General features: G+C 39.0%; 1 protein-coding gene across 1 annotated transcript in view; it reads right to left on the reverse strand.

Annotated features, from left to right (window-relative positions):
• mrps5 (mitochondrial ribosomal protein S5) overlaps positions 1-16824 on the reverse strand; it is a 39170-nt gene extending 22346 nt beyond the window's left edge. Inside the window, exons 1-4 of the mRNA XM_088609606.1 lie at positions 16681-16824; positions 13321-13440; positions 7603-7728; positions 4714-4947 (exon numbers count right to left, since the gene is read on the reverse strand). Coding sequence (XP_088465732.1) covers positions 4714-4947; positions 7603-7728; positions 13321-13440; positions 16681-16729 — 529 coding nt within the window. The 5' untranslated portion in view covers positions 16730-16824. The remainder of the gene's footprint in view (positions 1-4713; positions 4948-7602; positions 7729-13320; positions 13441-16680) is intronic.
• Between the last annotated feature and the right edge of the window lie 6740 nt (positions 16825-23564).

Consider the following 23564-nt stretch of genomic DNA (forward strand, 5'->3'; position numbering starts at 1 on the left):
TATCAGAGAGCACTTTTTGCCATAAAACACAGAATGTAAAATCTCAGGCATTTTACTCCTTGTTGTTAAGATACAGCAGATTAGGGAACCGAACAAAGTGGAGAGTAAATATTACAGAATATCATCTGGCATATGGGGGGGATTTCTAATTATGTTTCTAATAAAAATAAAAACAATTAAGAAATAAAGTTCATAAAATAAAACAAATGGGTTACTTAATGAAATCAAATTAAATGACAGTATTCATGTTTTTTTTAAATAGACACTTCTGCCTGGTTTTTATAACCTTACAAAAAGATTGTCGTGTGAATAGTTTGAGCAAATGGATTGTTTATAAATAAAATTTATTTTCTAGGTAATATTCTTCAATTTTAAAGAACAAAGAAACTGAAGGGTTTCTTATAGAAATGTACTTTTCAGATCTAATAATTTCAATATTTTTTTCTCTTGCAGTTACTTCATGAAAGTTGGTCATAAGTCCTTACTAGCAACAAGTACAGCTTTCCTCCTTATATTTCAAGGGGAAAGAAAGTACAACAGATTTTGTCCAACTACACAAAAACAGAGATGCAAAACCACACAAGACATTACTTCTTTGGTACTTTCACTTTGAAAAGACAATAGTCCAATTTTTACTTAAGAATTTTCATTAAAAAAATTGTCATTTATTGCCACTCAAATAGTGGTGCAAGGCAGTAGTTCTACATACAGCAGTCAATTTAATTGGTGGTAACAGCACAAAATCTAATTTAATTTGAAGGAAAGTGACCCAACATTTTCTCATTTTTAAATGAAGCTCCACCACCGTGACCTGTAGGTGGAGATTAACTAGGGGAAACTGACAGGTGCTTGAAGTATTTGTGTTTAGATTTAACTTCTACAATTCCACAATTTATCACTGCTACAGCTCCGCTGCCATTTGACAGAATTTAATGACAGAAGCCTAGTCATCCAAAACGCATTATATCTAGTGGAGTATCAGAAAACATTAAGGTGTGTGTAAATTTCCACTCAGAGGTGTTTTAAAACAGGTTTCAGTAAGTCTCAAAAAAGACTGTGAATCAAAAAATCCATCAATTGTTATCAGATTTGAGTCCGTATGGAAGAAAAAGGACAGAGAGGTGCTGTACCATAACAACAGTTCTAATCATTTCAGAAACTAATTTGTCAAGATGGAAGTGTGCACATTTTAACTTTAACATTATACCACAAGTTGAATAACTCAACTTATTTTTTACTAAATTGACCATGGCCTTCCAAAATATCAGAATTACGCAATGTAATCATAGACCATTTCACTTTAAAAAACGTTTGATGCAATGCACTATTGATTTAAGTTCTCTTTTTCATCTTGCATACAAAAATGTCACTTCTTGTTAAGGTTTGACACAAGGAGACTGGCCTTTTCAACGCCCGAAACTTCAGTGCTTTCAGGCATTGGAGTCAGTGGCCATCGCCCAGCTGCTGAAGATGGGAGGTGTGTCCCTGTGAGCTGACTGCAAAGGAACGCTTTCTTCAGGCAAAATGCAGATTTTCTGCTGTCTAACTTCCAACATTGACCGCTCCTTGTTCTACTGCACACCTGGTCCACTCTGAGCTGAAGCCAATCTGTGCACGTGCAATCATGAGGCTACAGACAGTTTAGGAACCAAATCCGAGCCCAGCATAGAGTTACACATACAAGGAGGCTAGACAGACACACACTTCTTACTGACAGAACAGAGAATGTTTTCAATACTTAATGTGTTGCATCACTGCCAATTTCCATCATCTCTGCCATTCCACTGAAAGAACTCGAAACATCCTACGTGGAGGCTAAATTCTCCACCTTCTTACTATAAAACCAAACACACCGATATGCATGTAAGTTATATGCATATGCATGCAATAAACATGTAAGTTTATTAGGCAAGTGTTTTGTAAAAAGATAAAGTGACAAGTGATTTTGATTGAAGATCATATGTCTGAGCACCGAGCATAAATCTTAACACTTGAGCAGAGTTTCAGAAGTACAACTCTAAAATGTCTTTTACGGTGGATGTTCTTCTCAATTTATTTGTATGGTGACTCCCACAATGCCCTACCTACTCATTTTGTTTCATACAACAATACATATTGGAAGGTTCATCAATATGCCTGCTGCATTCTAGACAGCATTATTAAAGGCGTGCTGTGAGGATTTTAATTTGGTAATAATAATAATAATAATAATTGCTTACACTTATATAGCGCTTTTCTGGACACTCCACTCAAAGCGCTTTACAGGTAATGGGGACTCCCCTCCACCACCACCAATGTGGGTTTAATTGATAATGAGAGATGAAAAGTCAAGGGTATTAATAGAAAGTTAGCTTTCACAGGGAGAGAGAGCTCAAAAATGCTGACATACTGGCCAAGTGTCATGTTTGTTTAGGTTTTTCGTGGCTTAATGATTTCCCTGGCAAGCTGCTTGCTTCAGGTAACATTCACCCTTTCAAAGAGACATTGCAATTTTATTTTCATGGACAGATTTTGTTTTTACAATACTAAAAGGATATGTTACAAAGAAATGAGCAATTGTGGATAACACAAACTGCCCATGTTTTAGCCTTTTACTGTCTCCAAAAAGAATAGGGAGTTATTCAACATTGTTCAGATTGAGATAAGGTATTACATTTAGAGAAATATAGAGGGAAAAAAAATCATAAGTGTTTTTTTGTCTTTCTGCCAGAAGCTGAAGGCTTTGATAATCAGATAGTAAAAACGTTTAATCTTAAGTCACACAGTTCTGTTGTGTTTTTTTACAAAGCCCAAAATAAATTTGGAAAAGAAATGTTTTCTATTAATGTTAGGATTACTACTGAAAGCCTTCTTACAGTGACACACATTTTCAAGGCAAATCTCATCACGGGGAAAGAGAGTACTGACACTAATGCAAAATCAATTTTCAAACACTTCCAAGAAATTAAAGACCATCCCTCACTACACAGAAGCAAACAAACCTATGCCTTTTACATTGTACAGCATTGTACAATGTACAATTGCTTTGCAAACACACTACTATTGTGTATCAGAGACCAGTTAATTCACAACCGACTACATTTAACACCTAAGGAGTTACACAATAAAACATTTGATGATTATTTTTACACTTGAGTGAATTACATTTATATGGTACTTTTCACCTCAAAGGATACCCATTACATACAAGAAGGGGTGCACTTCTAACATTTAAGTGCAATAGCCATCTGGATAATTCTGGGCAGCCCTCACTGCACAGCAGATCACATAGAGAAGGGAAAAAAAGTGCACCAGTTGAGCTAATAAGAACTTTAGGCAGGGCACATTGTATAAAATCAGAGTGGAATTTAGGTGGAACACTGGCATTAACACACCCAACACTTTTCAACAACGCCATGGGATTCTAATGGCCACATAGTCAAGAGCTTGGTTTAATGTCAAGCTTGGTTTAAGGTCAGCATCTCCCACAGCACTGTGCCCCTGGACATCATACAGATGCTTGGGGCAGAGCACCACCTACTGGTCCACCAGCACCACTTGCAACAGCAACTTGGTTTTCCATGCATGTCTCCCCTCCCATTACAGACCAGATCCAGCCTTGCTTATAGTTCCTGAGATCTGACCAGGTCAGGCTAGAAGGTGGTGTTTAAAGTTCTGCAAGCAGTGGTGCTTGCTGACTAGCCTCCAGCAGCTCACACTCAAAAAGCAGTACAGGCGATTGTGCACAGGTCCTTCATAAATGATTGCTGCTGCACTCCTAATAGGAATTGTGCAGAGAAAGAAATTGGAGCTCCCCTTGGAGTGCTTTTATTTTATTTAGACGGTACAACTCTCCTAGGATTTGGCTTCCTGAGGTCTATTTTGAGGAGGGTGAATCACAGATATAGCCATCACGATCAAGCCCAGCCACAGCCTTGAAGGAGCAATCAGAATTGACTTGCTGAACCGCATTAATCACAGCGCATTCTAAGTACACGCAAATTAGGTGGAAATATGGTGTGAAACAGTTATTCTTTTGTCAGGTGAATCGCCACTCCCTGCTGCCCGATGTCATCAGATTGCACTCGGAGAAAGACACAGTCTTATCAGAGACCCTTCCACAGGCTACTCCACACCGCGGCGTGGCCTATAAATGTCACGATTCGTTTTCATCTTTGACAAAAGGTACAGAGCAGGTTCGGTGCCCTGAAGAAGAACAGTGTGAAGAAAAAGGTGGCACACTGTGGCCTTGTCATCTTCGGGGAGAAGAAGGTGAGAACTCATCAATTCGGCATCTCTCGAGTCAACCAGAGATTTAAGACTAGAATCTAAAATTACAGTAATCTTATGAAATCCTGTAATGAAAGTCATAGAAGTAATAAATAATGTATTGCCCTCCAGCTGCATTTCTGCTGGAAACACAAAAATTATCACATATCAATCGTTCTGGTTTACTACGGTGCTCAGCTGCACTAGAACTGTATGCCTTTTCCTTTAGCGAAACTACTAACTATAAATAATTTTTCAAAGTATTTCCCTTGCAGATAAATACCCCTGCTGTAAAGAAATATGCATTCAGATATTTTTATTTTTTAGCAACAGTCAACCCTCCTAGATTGCAACTTATGGGGAAAAAACTTGTGAGGCCAAGTCGACAAGCTTCTTTCTGTTCACATTGCAGTTTAAAGCTGCTTATCTCTAAGTGAGGTTAAGAAGCGAGGGCAAAGCTCTTACCTCCGTACGGCCCAGGATCTGGCGATCCGAGGCTGATCCCCCCCCAGGAATTCCCGGTCCATCCCCGCTCCCTCTTCACCTTCGTCCTCCTCTTCCTGTCCCACTCGTCTCTCTGGCGGACAATGTCCGCCTGCAGCTCCTCCTGCTGGGCCTGGTCCCTCTGGGAGATGGACTGGATGGTACCACTTCTCAGCACAGGCGAGTTCAGGCCGGGCCAGAGGTAGCCTCCTCGTCCTGGAGAGAAGAAAAAAAAATCAGCTGGATTGGAGGAGCTCAAAGCTGATGGAGGAAAAGCGGAGTACTGTGTGACAGAGGTTTTGTTTTCTGGTGTGGGGGGACTGGGAGCACTGTAAATAGACTGCACTCGTTTTGCTGGGGTGCTTTTGCGGCGGAGCCAGTCTGGTATAAAATGGACCTACTTTGGCCTTGCTCAGGCCATTGTGTGACATACTGGTTAGGGCTCCGGTTCCTAATGCTGAAAGGCCTGCTGCAGGCTGGGACAATACACCTTGATCATGTTTATCAAGCTGGAGTAACCAGCACATGCCAGAAGTAGACCTGAACTGGGTTCACTCCAGTGTGCTTAACACTAAAGGCACTGGAGAATCCCATAAAGTTACTTCACCCTTTTAACAAAAGCTTTTTTCCCTTGTGCTGGCTCACCTTTCCCTTTCAGAGAGCGCAATTACATTTTTCCCATTTCTGAGGAAATAAACAACGACAGCTTCGCCTTCCATCTGTGTCTGGAAGCAACGCTTTTGTTATAATAAACGGTAAAATGTGATCTGTAAAAGGACAAGGCAAAAAATCGGGACATGATTCAAGGGGATGGAGACACATGAAAATCAAAAAGCAGTTGTACTGCAACAGGCAGCAAGCCCCCACACAACAGGCTCATCGCAGTTGCAAACAATAAGGTACGTACACACAAAACAAGACATCATCAGACTTTGAGGGTGAGAAAAAATGATAAAACAGAGCAGGGAAAACCAACCTTATAGGTTAATCAGAGATTAACATGAACAGAAGTCTTAGATAAATCGCTATCCACCAAACAAGGCACATCTGCCACAAGTCAATGTGTGGATGTTTGGCACATACTTACATTTAATGGATATTAATATTCTTTGTCTGCAATGAACAAAACTGTCTGCAGGCCATCACTTCCACTAAACACTTTATTTCAATTCCCACTGGCTTCATTTCGGCATAACTCGGACAGGCAGTTAATAATTGAAAGAGATCTGCATTATGGATGAACATAATAAACTCTTTGAATTCTCACTAAAGTTGGCAAGGGATCACAATTCCTGTCGGGGCACTGAGACCACCTACTGGTTATAAACCAGAATCTAATTCTAAAAGAAGAAAAAATACTTATTTAACTGCATCAAGAAGTCATTTGTAAAATTCCATTCATCCACCATTAGAAATACCCCTGTTAAGGGTAAAAGCAAACCAGAGCCAACCCCAGAGGTTTAAGGCATACGCTGCGCTATAACCAGGAAGGGACACCAGTCCCTTGCAGCATGTATACTCACTCATGCACATAGAGACACCAATGAACCTAGCCAGCGTGTCTTTATAAGGTCAGAGGAAACTGACACAGAGAGAAAACCCAGACAAGTGCAAGGGCACCATTTAAACTCCACATACAAGATACAAGGGGGACACAGTACTGCAGTAGTTAGTACTGCTGCCTCGCAGTGCTGGAGCCCTGGGTTTAATTCTGGAGCTTGGGTGCTGTCTGCCCGGGGTTTATATCCAAACATGCTGGTAGGTTAATTGGCTTCTGGGGAAAAAAGGCTCTGGGGTGAGTGCGTGCACATTTGTGTTGGTTTGTGTCGGTGTTTGGCCTGCAATGGACTGGTGTCCCGTTAAGGGAAAGAGAGAGTCTTTATTATCCCTGAGGGGGCAATCAATTTGTTTTACGGCAGGAGTGTGGGTGTACAGAAGGACGGAAAAAAAACTCAAGAACACGCGTACATATTTGCATAGAAAAGCAAGTGTTAGGTAACGATATGGCTACAGGTCTGAATGAAAACTTAAATATATTGGTTTTGAAGTTGGGGAGTCGGTTTCTGCGTTCTGATGGGAGTAACTGGAAATGATTAAACAAGGGGTGTGAAGGATCATCGCAGGTGGATTTTGCATGATGCAAAACACGTGAGTGATAGACGGAGGAGAGGGCTGGAAGGTCAGCACCCATGACCTTCTGACATATTTTTACAAGACTGCCCAGTTTGTCCTTGCCTCTCAGATTCAGGTTGCCAAACCAGCAGATCAGGGTAAAGGGTGTAACTCTCCTTATAGCTTATTGCTTGCCACTTATCTCAAATGTTTGACTCACTCTGAAAACATTCCATTTCCAAGCCACGGTGGGGATGTACAAACGTTATTTCAGTGAACTGCACCATAATGAAAAGTAAAGGGCTGGAAAAAGATCCTTCTAGTTAACTTTGTGGAGAGTGCTGAGCACCAGAAGGGAAGTAAAACATTTAGGAGCCGAACCTGACGTCAGACAGAGCCTTCTTGTACTTTCAAGAAAAAGTTTAGCCAGACTAACAGAGGTCAGGAGAGCAGTGTCTTTATAATGCCAGGCCAAAGGGAGCTGCTAGGCTTGAAGCACAGAGTGCTGAGAAGATTAAACCCATTTTCAAAAGCTGCACAACATCAAATTCTTCGACATTTCGTTCCGTTACGGATGAACACAGCCAGCTCAGACCTCATCCCAGTTTCCTCCCTTTTAGTTTTCTGACAAAGGTAGGTTGTGCTTAGGCCATTTCTGATTGCTGCCAAGGTGTAGTGTTACTGGGGAGAAATCTTCTCTCACATGTTGGGAAAAACTGTAGGAGGGAAGAGGTTCAAGAGGGGAAAAGAAAAGCTTACCTTCGCCGACACTCTGCCCTCTGTTGAGGTCTCTCTTCAGCTTTCGCTTAGTTCTCTTCCCCCTTCCCTTCCGTGCCCCTGCCCCGCTCTCCGCCAGCACCCCCCTCCATAACTCAGTAGCCGTCACTGCGTTGAGCAAAGAGACAAAATCAAACTAATTATTCTGACCTTGAAAGCTCTCCTTTCCTGACGAAGAGCCTCCCTTGATGAATCCACACTCAAAAACACGCTGGTGGGGATTTCCGATCAGCAACCAGCCTCTCGCGGCACAGTACAGGGCTGGGGTGCCCAGCCCTTGCACCACAGGGCCGGTGTCTCTGCAGGTTTTCATTCCAGCACAGCGTTTAATGAGCTATACCAGCTGGCTGCAGTCTTAATGGTCAGACCTTACATTTCTGAGCTGTAAACTGAGAAACTCAGTTCAGGACTCCAAAGGTCACAAGCCAGTAACATTGGAGAATGTTATGTTATGGACAAAATATCTTTCAAAAACAAAGACCTTGTGCTTTTTTATTGACAGTGAGGAGATCAATGTTTCACCAGGAAACCGAATTGACATCGATGTAAATGTACTCGGAAGTTTCAGAGCAAATTCTCAAAATAATAACCAGAGACTTTAACTCACAGTGTTCCTGTCTTACTTTTAGAGATACATGCTAAAGGAAACCCTACCCTGAAGACAATACTGCTGCTGATTTTGAAAAAGATTCCAAACTGGGAAAAAAACGCAAATTCCGTATAGAGGCAAACTGCTCTCAATGCACTCCTCCTGTTAACTCTGTGTTCCCAGCAAATAAGAAAGCAAAACGTTTTTAAAACTCAGTAACTTGGGACTGAGTAAAGTATACCATTTAGATACAGAGACACCCACTCCCAAATAACAGGTCTGCTGTGCCTGTGTGGAACCGATTTCCCACTACAAAAATTACAATGCTATAAAATCTGATTTACATACATTCTTGAGCAAATGTCAAAGCTCAGGAAATGTGATGCAATGCGACAGTTTTATTCATTACACTACTGCAAGCCAAGTCACTCAGGTAGCAGATCACTCAGGCTGAGCTGCATGTTGTTTGCAATTTTTAGGAACATTTTAGTTGTAGCTGTTTGAGGAAGAGGTAGAGAAACAAGCGGAGAGACCAAGTGCGCAGATGGAGAGGTCAACAGACAGGGAGGCGGGCGCACCTGGTACAGCTATGATGAGACTGGTGTGTGCATCCGAACAGGGCAACCAAATTCACGGCTATTTTAAATAATCAAACTGATGTGTTGTGTAATTAACAAATTCGTTACCGTGTGTCGCAGAACACAAATGAATTTGCCTCATCTTGTCTTGTCCAACTAATCCGATCCATTAGCTACACAATGGGATCCATCCATTAAGTGGGGCAGAGAAGGGTCCGAGGCAATTATGTTGATAGTCAGCAAGGCAGGAATGAAATTACCCCACACCATATGCCTGTGATTTTAATTAATTGAGGGCAGCTAGGGAAATCCAAGACTGCTAAAACAGCAGGATAAAAAGAATGAATTAGCCTTTCATTCAAAAGCAGCTCCAGGCAAAACAATTGCCTCAGGGGCCATTATCACAGGGTGACAACATCAATCAGGTCTTAATATCTAGGATAAAAAATACAAACCCAGAATGCATTCTGAGCATGAATAACCTATTTCCATTAGATTAATCTCTGTGAACTGGACACTCCTATGTAAAAGGAGGATATGTGTGTGTACCTAGTTCAGAATACCACAAGAGCCCCACAAGAGCATTAGCAGTGCTGGGTGAGCTGTGGCATGCTGCAAACACTTTAAGATCATCAGCTTTGAAAATGAATACCCTGTCAATGTGGTGGATATAGCACGCCGCATGCAGAGTCAGGCGAGAATCTTATAACTCTCACCCGATCAGACAAACAGGTAATTGCAGCTCTTGAAAGGCTTCTGAGCTGTTGCTGGTTTCAACACATTTTCAGCTTTAATCCAAGGCATGACTCTCCATACACAAGCCACCCATTAGCACAAAACCCATCTGCACCTGCATGCTTTGACCCGTGCAATGGGCAGGCCATGGAGTGGATGGTCGATATCTTTAGAGGTCATATTTACACAATAGGGCTGTGCATGATTGCTATAATTCTTCGGTAGGACCTACTCAGGGAGGAAATAATAATAATAATAATAATAATAATAATAATAATAATAATAATAATAATAATAATAATAATAATAATAACAACAACATCACTTTATTAACCCTTTACAATTTCTTGCATTAGGAATTATCTTTTCGCATACCCTAGCTTGCTCTCCATGAGACACACAGACAGGGAGAGAAGCTTGGGGTCAGAGCGCAGGGTCAGCCACTGAACGGCGCCCCTGGAGCAGTTGGGGTGAAGGGCCTTGCTCAGGGGCCCAATGGAGTAGGATTCCTCTGCCAGCTGCGGGATTTGAACCGGCAACCTTCCAGCTACAGGCGCAGATCCTTAGCCACAGAGCCACCGCTCCGCCCACGGAAAGAAGGTAATCACAAAACACAGAACTTTTAATCAACTATAAATCGTAAATGCACCCCCATCTTGCTTCTGAAACACAATGTTGACACTCCATAAACTCGGATCCTAAACACTTGCTTATCGCTTAGGTCTGCCACTAGACTGGATAAATCAAACTAGTTCAACTAGTGTTGATTGTTTTTTTCAATTGATGAGCAGTAATTATGTCGAACTTGTAGCTACTTCATTTTTTTTTGTTTCCCCAAGTCAATAACTGAAGTGTTCTTTTTCTCAAACAGATTGCAGAAAAGTTTATAGTTTAACAATTTGCTTAATATACATTTAGAAAGCTGAAAACCTCCCAAGTCAAGAGTTAATGAACCTCAAAATTAAAATAAAGCACAAAAGCTGATGTTAGACTAAAATTATCGGGAGATAAAATACGATCTTGAGCTTGTCTTGGGTGAAATACAGATTGCACAAACCATTAAGTCTGGGGTTGGCCATGACTGGTTAAACTGATCAGCATGACGGAGCTGTGAATGGTTCTCAAAAGCCACAAGGGAATTGAGTGTTTATAATATCTTTGCTCTCTATTTCTTAATTGATGTGGCTGCCAGTTCTAATCAGGCTTGTTTGTTTGTGTGCCTTTAACAAATGAGGCATTACACATACGCAAAAAAAAAAACATAACTGAGGAACCTCCAAAATGTGATTCTCATTTACAAGGAAATTCTATTTAGGAGAGATAAATCTGAAATCTGTGCTTAATGTTTCCATAATAGTACCCTAGGTAATTGCAAAATAAGATTTAATCACACAGCAATACCTTGGTCTGCTCCTCTCCTGCAAGCTGTACTTTAGCCAAGTCATTTTCATAAGGATATTATTTGGACAGAAGTTCCATCCTTTTTATATTTTTAGAGGAGGCCGCAGGGGACACCGTGTCAATGAGAGTCGAAAAGAGCTTTGGCTGACAATTCCCACCCTATCCTCCGTGGTGCTCTGCCAGCTATGCGCATCTGCTTGGGGAATCTCAAGTCAAAACCAGCAAGTGGCAAGAACCAGGCTTGAACCCATGACCACAGAGCTCGGCCTCTGCCTGCCCTTGTGGATTTATATCTCATACATGCCAGACAGTTGCAGTATTGAAAACTGCCTTCATCTTTTGACCGGTTTTTAAAGCTTTAAAATGTTTTCCTTAGATCGTTTTATTCAAGACAGTACTAAAGCATGTTAGGCGATAACTAGGAATTTTACTAAGAGTAGCAGCTGTCTTTCATAGCCACTATAGCTTTCAGAGCTTTCCTTGAAGCACGTAAGGCTGATAACTATTAGAGTGGTCTGCTTCACGCCATTTTGACAAAAGAAAAGCTGCCTCAGTAGAAAACAAACCCTTTTATGTCAACGTGTTTTAAAATTTTTCTACTGTATATAAAATACAGTGGGAAAATCCAGTTGACAAAAACCTATTAATAGGCAGACATGTTTCTTGGACATTGTGAATTCTGTCCTTGCTTTATTTGCTGAATGTACCCAGCGGGTTATATATCTGACAGTAATTTCATTTTGCGTCCTCTGCCAGCGTGCAGAATTAATGTTGCAGAAAATCAGAAGCAACGCCCCCTGATTCATTCTTATGTCAGAAAAGCAAAGCTGCAGATGGATTCAAGATGCATCTTAAACGAACATCGTTCAGTGTAACTTAAGTAAAATGTGTAAGGAATCAATGGTTATTCATAACACATCTGTAAGGAAAATAAGCATTACTTAATTAAAAATGTCTTTTTTTAAATTTGCTGTCAAGAGAGTAAAAAATGAAGAGTAAAAGAAAGCTGAAAATATCTAGCATTCTAATCCATTAAAAGCCTAATCTTCACAAAGAAACGTTGCCCCACAGTATGAGTATAAAACAGTTACATACTGTACGTCTCAAAATGTACAATTATGATATTTACCAGACACAATCCTTACTCATCACGTTTCTGCAACATGTTTCTTTTATAAAAAGAGAATAAAATATCAACAAAACCTTGAAATTTGTTATGGGTGCCGTACAGTTAAAAAATAAAGAACACTGTTTAGTGATCTAAATTTGAGAGATTCCGATTAAAAATGTACTTACAGCCTCAGTCACAAAATCTTCCTATTTACTACAAGATTATTTCATCCACTTAGTGTAGATTCTCTTCTTTCTGCTACATATTATGAAAATGGCGTTGACTGCTAAAATCCCACTTATTAATTTCAAATGAAATGAACATTACAGCACGTTTTAACCCAGACCAAACTGAAGATTGACCAAATGCAGCCGTGGCCTAAGGTGATATTAACTCACATGCATCTATTAAGGCAGGATTTATTATTTCTAGCTAATATGAACATTGTTCTCCTCATGTTATTATGTAGCATCCAGTTTGCCATATATAAATAAGACCTTTTTCCCCCCCACTTGTTCTTCACACAGAGAATCACTGCCACAATTATAGTTACTGTTGCTGACAATGATCTTTACCATTGGTGCTTGATAAAAACCAGAATGTGATTACCTCGGTTGGTCACATATTGATACATAAGGACATAATGTATCCATAAAGTTTATCCCTGATTTACAGCTGACCATGTTAGTCTGGGTTCAACCTTTCGAGTACGTATGCTCTGAGAACTATCCAGTATTCTACCAGCTTTTGTTTAGCTAATTCATAATATCTCTGCAAAAAATGACACTTAATGATCTAAAGACATAACAACAAGAGTAAGGCAAACAAAAGACCACTTTCACTATATCAGTACGAAACACGTTTAAATTGAACAAAAGAACGGCTCATCTTTTTCAACATGGACATTTACACATACAAAATTGAAGTGGTGACTAAACGCGTCATAAAAGATTTTTAAAAAGCTTTGACATTACTTTGATTATTTTACATTCAATTTATTACACTCCACGGTCCGTTGCTTCTGAACACTTTGGAAACCTATGTAATTTGAACAAATTCTACTTGATTGAGGTATATACCCTTTAATATTCAAATGTCACATGCACCTCGCAACCTTCCAAAATGTCAGATTTCGAAACCCTGAATACTGGTCTGCCGTCTTCATCAAACTGAAACAAATGCATTTTATTAACTCACTCCTGGCTAACTGGAGCGTGCCTGATGGTAATCTGAAAGCTGTGTTCAGAAGATAATTTGTTAATTAGTTGTAATCAGAGGAAACTTACATTTGTTGAAGAAACTGCTGAATCTGTACTGCTGCACGGAGACGCTGGCAGTGGTTGAAGAGACGGCCCAGGTGGTTTGGACAGCACTAGTACAAGCCGGTGTTGGGACCAGGATACCCCCTAAAATGCAATGCATACGTTAGCAATTACTACAGATATTGTATGATCCGTTTACATTATTACACAGATCTGCTAACTTTTCGTCACAATGCATCACGTTCATGACATATTTTCTGCCAGGCTAATCGTAAAGCTCATTTCCTGTATTAATTGCAAATTACAAAAAAAAAGATTTAGCCTCATGGGCCATTTTAAATGTGTAGTCAGACATACGTCTGTGATTCTTTATATTTTCTAGACATTTTGTTTCTAAGAATAAAAGCAAACAGGAAAAAAAGTTTCTCCTTATATAGTGCTTTTTAATGGTATGTGTCAACGTATCACTATGTAGGCCCCTTTTCAATTTTAAAACATTTCAGATGTTACTTATTTTTAACACTGTTATATATGGAAATTAAAAGAAGGGCATGATCTGCTCTATAAACACTAATAATGTAAACACCTAATATCGCCTAATAAACACCTAAAATCCATAGTCATTTCCTCTACAAATGTATTTGCATTGTGTGAAAGGCTGTGTACTGAGTAACATTTTAATGGGATGGTAGGTGCTGTTTGGCAGAGTTAAATGACAGTATGTCAGTGGAGCAATGACAGTTTTAGCCATATATCTGACCCCACAACACATTTTTGTTTCCAGTACACCCCCTGTAGTAGCCTCACAGATTGCCAGGGGCCTGAGGATCAGAGGTAGGGAACCAGTGTTAATACCCCCATGGTATTAGCCATGGGCTATGTGTCAAACTGATCTCTCACCATAACTGGGATTGCAGTGCCTACTTAATGCAGGGGCAGCGATTGCAATAAATGTATCAGCAACTTGCTGCTTTGGCATTAAAGGTGGAAGCTAAAATCATCTTCTTATTGAACTTATTTTTCAGAACCTGTTGTCTGCAGTCAGAACTAATGTTCTGTTTCTTCTTACATTTAGCTGCATTCTAAATACTATTACTGCTTTCTGCCTACCTGACACATTAGTAGAGGCTTTGTCTGCCCCACCCCGTCCATTGATTTCACCTTTCTCTTTGTTCTTTTAATGGATTATTGGGAAAGTTGATTTTTCAGGTAGGCGCTCTGTTGGGATCCTATCTTAAGCTTTCTGCTATCCAGCATGTATAATACCTTACTGGAAATCATTCAGTAAGAGTGTATTTAAATAATTATCAAAAATAAATAAAACAGCTATCTTAGGAACATACTGTAGCTCCTTTACATTCTGTTCTTTCAAAACCCACAACAGAGAAACGAATACATGCTTCTCTTCACACAAATGATGTTTTACAAGACACAGAACTGAAGACCTTTGGGTTGTGTGCAGATTCAAGCAGTATGCAGAATATGAAATCAGTACTAATGCTTATTTCTTGTGTGGCTGGCCAGCCTGCAGTTCCAACAGCCATGGTATGACAACGTTTAAAAATACATGCAAATATTTTACGTATATATGGTAGTCATACCTTACATTTAAAAAAATTAAGTAAAATAAAGAATAAAAAATGGGAAAGCATTTCTGCTACTTTAAAAATTAAATTCATGAGGAAAAACATGTAAAGTATTGTTATGCTCTGTAAAATATACTTCAAACTTTCTAAAAGCGATGACTCTTAAATTAGCATAAATGATCTGACACATGGCTTGCTTATTATTTTACCCTTTAAAAATGCTGAAGTAGGGACTAACCATTAATGTGATTAATGGAACATCTTGCTGGTAAAGACTGAAAAAAAACTAGAGCATAAACAATTATGATTTTGAGATAAACTAGACTGAAAATCCATAACACTAATAAACAGGTAAGACATGATTTTTATTTCTTCATATCACTGAATGCCAAGAGCTAAAACAGGAGAGTTTCCTGGCAGCCTTTGAAAAATGCCCATTCTCATTGAAGTGTCAAATATGCAAGTAATAAACCACGAACTCTGGTAATGAGATCCGGAACCTTGCCTCAAGACAGACTGGCCATCAGAGTCGCAATTATATATTATATAAATCACCAGATAATAATGAAATAAACAATTTTAGGAAAGTTGTGCTCAATGGATAGACCCTGGTGAAAAGACGAGAAGCAGAGTAATCTCACAATATCTCCCTGCTCAGACTGACAAAGCGTTACACAGCAGCTCAGAGTCAAATCACCTCACAGCATTCATTGTAGCACTTTCGGTCCCTCCAAAAAATCAAATTTGTGGAATACAATATTGCGCCCTTCATACTAGCCGTGAAGGTCCTCACACCTGACGAAGGCTCCACGGCCGAAACGTTGTGCTTCCTTTCTTCTCTTTTCAGCATGGAATAAACCCATTACCTGTTCCTTTCCAAGGAGTAGTTAAGTTACACTTCTGAAACTAACTGTGTTTTACATGCACTTTCCTGATGTAAGCTTATAAACTACACAAATATAATAAGAATCTTAAATACTGGGTGATTTTAAGAAAATTGAAAAAATAATTTGTGGTTTCTAGTAATTTTAATTTAGGTTCTAAACAAGAAAGTAACCTTTTTTTCAGCACACACACACACACACATCTGTCTTGGCCTGATAAGTTCACTTACATTTTTTAAAAAATATCAATGGTACAGCTTAACAGAGTAAATAAATGCTATGAAATCAGAATTCACTGTCAAAACATTTAAAAACATTAAATTCAACAACATATTACGAAGACCTTAAAATAACTAAATAATACTGTGCATTCAGTAATTAGAGATGAAAAATGTATTTTCAGATATGTGACCTTGTTTGTTCTGGATAACATTTCAAACGTTTTCCTTTGATCAGTAAAAACCATCTACAATGTTGGATAAATGAGGTTTTTATGAGAGCATTTCATGATGTTCTCCCTTCTTTTGAACACATTTGAGATAACACATAAGGAATAAAGGTTCTTACTAGTACAGCACGATTTTCACTGTCACCTTTTCTGACAGGAGTCAGAATGCTAACTGTACATCATCCATTCACACGGTCAGCACAACTGGAATCTCACTTACATTACATGAACAAAATACAGATACATAATTTCAGGAAGTGCTACTATAATAGCTAAAACCAACTAAGTCAAACCTTCGTTGCCCTTATTTAGTAAAAGTGGAAGTATCCATTGTGGATTAATTAGATTAACCTTTCCTCAAACCGTATTCATAATACCATAATTTCAAGAACATCTCATCTGTCCCAAAAATGTTAAAAAATCCCCAAGCAAAGAAACTAATTGGAAAAAAAAAGTTTTTATTCACCTCTCACAGGTATCCGGAGGGCAGACCATACCCATCTGGCCGCCGCCATATTTTGCAGGGATTAGGTCCTTCACGGCATAATAAGCTTTTAAAGTTTTGCCTGTTTAAAAATCCAAGATAAACACCATAAGTGCTTGAACTCACACTGCCGAGGACAGTTTTATTTGCTAAGAAAATGTTCTTTAAATAACTAACACAATACGAAGAATACAAACTGACATTTTGATTTTGAACTACCGAAAACTGTAAGGCAATGTTTATGTTACCCAAGGTCCTTTTCAAATGCGTTTAGTAGTTTGAAAAATCTTTATTTAAACTTAAGAGGCTCACTCTTGATTAATCAAGGGCGGTTATACGGAGTGTGTATTTTTTCATGTATTTTAATGTCTTCCGTTAATGTCTTGCTGTTATTAATTTACAGCATCATATGGTTAAGCATTTCCAGATTGAAGTAGATCTGTAATGTATCTAAAGGTGGTACGCTTATCCCATTTTGCTAACAAAAGACGTGATGTTCAGTTAGTCCCGTATTAAATGAATTTGTAATCATCATAAGTTATTTTTAGGTGTCTTTATGTTATATTTTAATCTACTTGCAGAAGTACCATTGAATAAGCAAATAGGATATTCTGAGGACTGCATCAAAGATTATCCTATCATCCGAACTAGTACAATATTAACCTTTTTACAGTATCTTATTTGTTATATAATTTGATGCTCTTCTACCGATTAGTACTGTATGTATCTAACAAACATGAATATTGTAAGCTAGTGGTGCTGCCTATTTTTTTTTGGTTCGTAATGTGTTCAGTTGCAAATGGCCCTACGTGTTTGGAGCCATCTGGCTAAAAGTATTTTTAAAGCAGTTGTCATTGTTTTCACAAACATCAATCTGACAGGTATTCAAAAGGAAACACATTTTAGTAATTCATTGAACACAAATTGTTCCTTCTTACTCGTTTATTACGTAATGTAAATGCATATGATTGATTATAAGCTATAATTATAACTATCTCCATTCAACCTTTGTTTTTGGTAAACACTTAAAATTCTGTGTGAGTGTCCTTTTCTGCCTTTTCAGGATCTCTCTAAATTGTAACCACAACAATCATCCACAATTATTTAAATTTTTAATTTTTTTTAATTTTCATATGCTAATGTTTGGGTGGTTTAAATAAGAGCCGATTAATACATGGTACAGTACTTAAAATTAATTTGTGGTTTATTTTAATTTTACGCTATTGACGTGTAAAGAAAGTTCTACACATTTTTACTGGTACTTGCAGATACTGTATATAACATACTGGAGGTTAGTAGTTCTCTTATATTTTAAAAGGACAATGTGAGAAATAAGTTTAAAATTGACTGGATATAAAGTACAATATCTAAAAAATATTTTTTTGTCTATTGAATGCTGTTAGATAATTTTAACATGACCCTTTTCAGAAGGTGGTTTTATTCAGGAATCTGTGAGTTTATATTTTCTGAATGCCAAAGTGAAGGAGGGAGATTTGAAAATTGTGTGCAATGGAAGATCTGAGCATCGACTATCTGTAATGAATTGCCTGTTTGTTCAGTATGAGGACATGTCACAAATTCTCAGGGAGGAAATCATATGTCACTGATTATACAGGAACGACAAAATACTGGACATAGACAATTTTACTTTCCAAACATTTATTACAACCTCTACTGTTCTCAATAATACAATTTTATTTATGAGCTCTTTTCAAAAACCCAAAGTGCGGTGAAATACACAACAGAGGCAGGGAAAAGCCCAACAAATTGACCTACAGTAGTAAATGTAAATCATACATTGTAAGCCTCATTGAAAAGATACTGTAGGTCTTGAAGAGATTTTTGAAAGTGTCAGCAGTCACAGAGTCTCTAATGAATTTAACAAGTGGCTGCACCAAATAAACCTCGAGTTTGGGATCCTCCTTCTCCCGAACGAATTGCCCCCTCTATCTGCATGTTACACAAACATCATTTCATTTCATTTTCAAATATATCTGCCTGTTTTCTCTTCCTTTAAGTCAGTCTTTATCTCACAGCACACGAACAGACGTTCTGCAGGCACAAGCACATTGGCACCACTGGCACAAGCACATTGTTATTTATACTGTAGCACGGGCAGGGTAGCGCTTACACTGTGACTCAGCAACCAGCGTCCCCTCGGATGGGGTGTCGGGTGGCTCCAAAAGGCTGAGTCTATCCACTGCACAGCCCCGGCCCCAGGGCCTGTCTGACAGGCAGAACCCCCTGGCCCCAGGCTCAACCTTGCAGAAGCTGCCGGTACCCACAGAAGCAGAACGCTCACCCGGCCATCCCAGGACCAGGTCTGTGTGGAAGAGGACCTCCAGGGGCCGGATCTGCGGACAGACTGAACAGCCCCGGAGCCTTTTTCGGGAGTGTCAGCATTCATTCGCGTGATGTGACATTCATTGTTTTGGCCTCTTTTGACACCGAGATTGCCAGGACAGATGAGTTCGTGGCCCTTCTGGCTGGCTCCCTCTGCTTCTCCTCCACTGGCTACTTGAGCTGACTAAGACCCCTGCCACTCAGACTCTGTAATGCGACCCATGGAGAGTCCTGATGCCCGTTTCTCCCACGCGGTGCCTCATCGATCTGGACGACCTGCTGGTCCCTGGTCACTGCTTTGACAGTGCCCTCCCAGCTCTCTCTGGTCTCTTCATTCTCCACTCATCCAACACTCTCTGAACAGAAGAAAGGGAGATGTACAATAGTATGAACAAAACTTATTTCAATGGTTGATCTGTGTTTGCTTCAGAGTGCACAGTGCGGTCACCTCATTCTGGCAGGAATTGATGTCAGATGATAATGATGATGATAATAATAATAGTTTCATTTATTTATTTTATTATGAGTAGTAGTATTACTTACACTTCTATAGTGCTTTTTCCTGCACTCAAAGTGCTTTACAGGTAATGGGGACTCCCCTCCCCCACCATGATGCATCCACAGTGCGCCAGAAAACTCACAATACACCAGCTATTACAGGAGGAGGAGAGCAGAGTGATGAAGCCCATTCATAGATGGGAATGATTGGAAAAATGCATAACTAATTTATAAACAATAAATAATTAATTTGACTTTTTCTTGTTTGAGACTTTTCCAAAAGACCGATTAATGTCTGAAGGCACACCAGTTAAGAATCACTGCACAAGATCTGTACATGTTCAGTTACTGTATCATCCTTGTATTATGGTGTTAGAAATCAGAAAATCTGAAACAGCATGCCCCAAACCCTGCTGTAGTGAGTTAATTTAGGAACAAATCAAAGAGAACAAAAATGAAGTGAATATACTGCATCCATTTAAAATGAATACAGTGCATTTCAGTGTTCACTGCCTCACTGATATAATGTTACAGTCTGTGAATCCATTTTATGTAGGAAAAATTTAAGAAGTTGGCAGATATGATCATGATTCACAGTATCTGACAAATATTTCAGCAGTTTTTATTAAACATAAAATCTACAGGAATTAAATAGTGCAATTATAGTCAAGGAAGGGAAGCTCGTGTGAAAAGTCTTGAGCAAGCTTCAAATTGCAATTATTAATGCTCTCTGGGAACCTGATTACAAAGACCTGTTTCTGCATGATCCATGGATACTCAGCTCAAGTGTTTACAGAGTTTGGCTGACTTGGACTAAATTTGAATACTTAAACATGCTTTTGGGAACTCAGCGAGGGCTCTAAGAGAGACGTATTAGCATAATGATGTGGACCTTCACAAAGAACAAAAGAAAGAGAAACTGAAGACCCGACATAACAGGCCAAGACTCTGTCATGTCACTTGAGGGTTCTTTCCTTTAATACATTACAAATCAGACCTACTGTAGCATATCAGATGGGAGGTTTCCTGCCTTAAAACATGTAAAGTTAATAGTTTTATATGGCCACGAAAAATTATTTCTTATGGGAAATAATTCATCTGACAACTAATCTAATCCTTATTTTTTTACAGTGAAACCTTGCATAATGATATGCATAGATTCATTCCGAAGAACTTTTAATTCAGGTAGTTTGGCAATTTTCAGTTTTCCTAGTAAATATTGCACATGGCATATTGCAAATATGTCATAACTACTCCACAAACGCAATGCCAAGATGTCTGCATAATAACCACCATGGCAGCTTTCATTTTCCTGAAACTTGATGTTTTCAGGAAAATCCATTTCATAATGTAGGGAGTCTACTCTCTCTGCTGCTCCCATAGGAGAATAAGACACATAAGGTAAATAAATTCATTTATTTTCCCAGACAGTCACCTGAGACCTAAGTCTCATCTTCAAGAGTATGCTCTTCGCAAATATTTTTTTTATGTCTCAGGCAGTCTAGGAATTTCAAGCTACGAGACATTGACAGCGTTATTAGGCTGAGGCATTTATCCATGGATTCTTACATCTGTACCGATTTACACAGCAGAGCACTGAAGCAATTGAGATAGAGTACTTTCCTACTTCCCTATATAGGTTTTAAACCCACAACTTTCCAGTTACACGTCCACAGTCCTGACGACCAATCCACACTCCTGCCACGGTGTTATACAGGATTACGTGATACCCAACTGGATATACCCACAGAAGATAAAGTAAGATCAAAACTCAGGTTTTCTAGCTGTAAGCACAAAACGTACTCTAGTAATAAATGGAGGACTCCACTGATCATTCACTTTTCCATGTGGTTGTCTGTTATTTAATCTGGAGGTCTGTCCCATTTTTAGAAGGGGTGTACCCAGAATTATTTGTCTGTTTAATTGACTAGATAAAAGTCATTTATTTTAAGACAGCTAATTTCCCACTAGTGCTGTATGTTTTTGCCAAACTGTTGGTTTACTAAATCACAAGACATATTGAGCAAAGAGCAGACAACTTAATTAATTATTGAGTACAGTTCCAATGGTCAGCATCTCATGGAGTGTGGGTGTGTGTTCCTTTCAGTTATTTTATGATTGCGCCATTTTTTAACAAAGCCAAAATCGGGGACATCTTGTTGCAGCACCCATTATAAGTCTAACATTATTCAGTAAATAGTACTGCTACGTGACCCAAAAGCATTTATCATCACTCACATTAATACTATATGTTGGGAGAGGCTTGTATTTAATAGTAGCACAGATTTACACACAAAGAAAGGGAGAAGTACAACTCATCCAATTCTTATGGCACTTTGGAGTAATTGAAGGTTACTAAGTTTCAAAACATTCCCTATATTTTATTGAAGAATGCAATTATATTTTCTGCCAGCAGGCTTTAGGGGTGCTGGGTAGAAAGCAAAAGCAAAGAAGGTTCCTTTTATTAATCACAAACTCTCCCCAGAGAGCTGCAGGAAGGGAGAAGTTTCATTATAAAAATAATTTTGAGTGTTACCCTCTGGTTATGTGTGAGGCCTCATATCAGTAGAACGTTTTAGCCATTTTACGGTTTGTACGTCTTCAGGATTTCTGTTGTGTTTTAGCTTCAAAAGAAGGAACATCATGTTATGCACCTGATGTGTTAAAGGTATGTGCTTATTTGTTATAGCTTTGTCAAATCAATTAACACTTGGCGCAACTGTGTGACAAAATACAGCAGAGAAACCTCTGGCCTTAAGGACAAGGCACTTCTGACAATCTTATCTGTACTGATCTTCAGTCATCTTATTTCCAATGAAGACTAAGAAGCTGCACTGGCATTCATGCCTTGAAATTGGACTGGTTTTCCTTATCTCAGGTGTCTGCATAAAAGTCTCATTAATCTTACATCCTCAGACATGCTGCAGCCCAGGGGTGAAGGCTGGTCTTGACCTTGTGGTTTTCCAGCAGAAATTGCTTATTACAAGTGCTCTTAAAATCCCACATCCAACTAAACTGCTGAGACAACATCTGGGATTGGATTTCCTCCCTCACCACACTGTTCCTCAAAGGACCTCCAAGAAATAATCAAGGACAAAGTTGTTGTAAAGCTTTTAGTTGCCAGTGCTGGAAGCCTTCCAGAAGTGTGGAATGGGCCGTCCAATAAATAATAGTGTGTTACTTCTAATTGCAAGAGGTAGGATGTCAACAGAGGGCAACAGTTCAGAAGCTGTGCTGAGGATGACAGAGCTGTAGAGGAGGCATTCCTTCTGAATCATTTATCCACCTATTCCAATTAAAGGCCGGAGAAGTTGTATTTGGGTGACAGTGAAGGGAAATGGTTTGAAGCTTCTCGGGGGAAATCATGTTAAGTAGAGTGAACATAGTCAGGGCAGAATGTGACATCAAATCAGCTGGTTCTTCACCTAACTCACAGCTTGCAATAAGCACCCATGTCACATTGTACAGTAATCATGCCAAACTTCCTGACACTACCATCCAGATAGTTTTCAAAAGACTAGGCCGGTAAAGTATTGGTGTTGTAAACTGAACAAAGGCTTGTTGTTTATTCTTTTACTTTCTTCCAGTATAAATGGAAATTATTACAGACCATAGAAATTAAAAACAAAATTGTCATTTAATTTCTGTTTAAAATTGTTTGTGTGCAGGGCTATATAAAGGCATGCAAAGTCAAAAGTTTAGTCTATATCATCCATATTTTGTATTTATTTAATGGTTTATAGACTGTCTTATGTGACTCTAATGTTCTCCCTTCTTACAGTTTGTGTGCTGTAAAGATTGGACATGTCGAAATGATGGTGCAGCACCACTATTCTTCCCCTACATCATTTCCTGTTTTAAGCTTCATTTCAGGAGCCATCCATGATGTTACTAATATCTGCATAATAATACAGTTAATTTCTTCCCAGAAAATCTCAAAGCACCTTACCTAGAGAAGGAGATTCATCTGAAGTGCAGCACTCATGTAGTTCTGCCATTATGTGCCAGCAGTCCCACTACACAGC

Source organism: Lepisosteus platostomus, chromosome 17 (genome assembly GCF_059453375.1).
Source record: "Lepisosteus platostomus isolate fLepPlt1 chromosome 17, fLepPlt1.hap1, whole genome shotgun sequence".
NCBI classification, from domain to species: domain Eukaryota; kingdom Metazoa; phylum Chordata; class Actinopteri; order Semionotiformes; family Lepisosteidae; genus Lepisosteus; species Lepisosteus platostomus.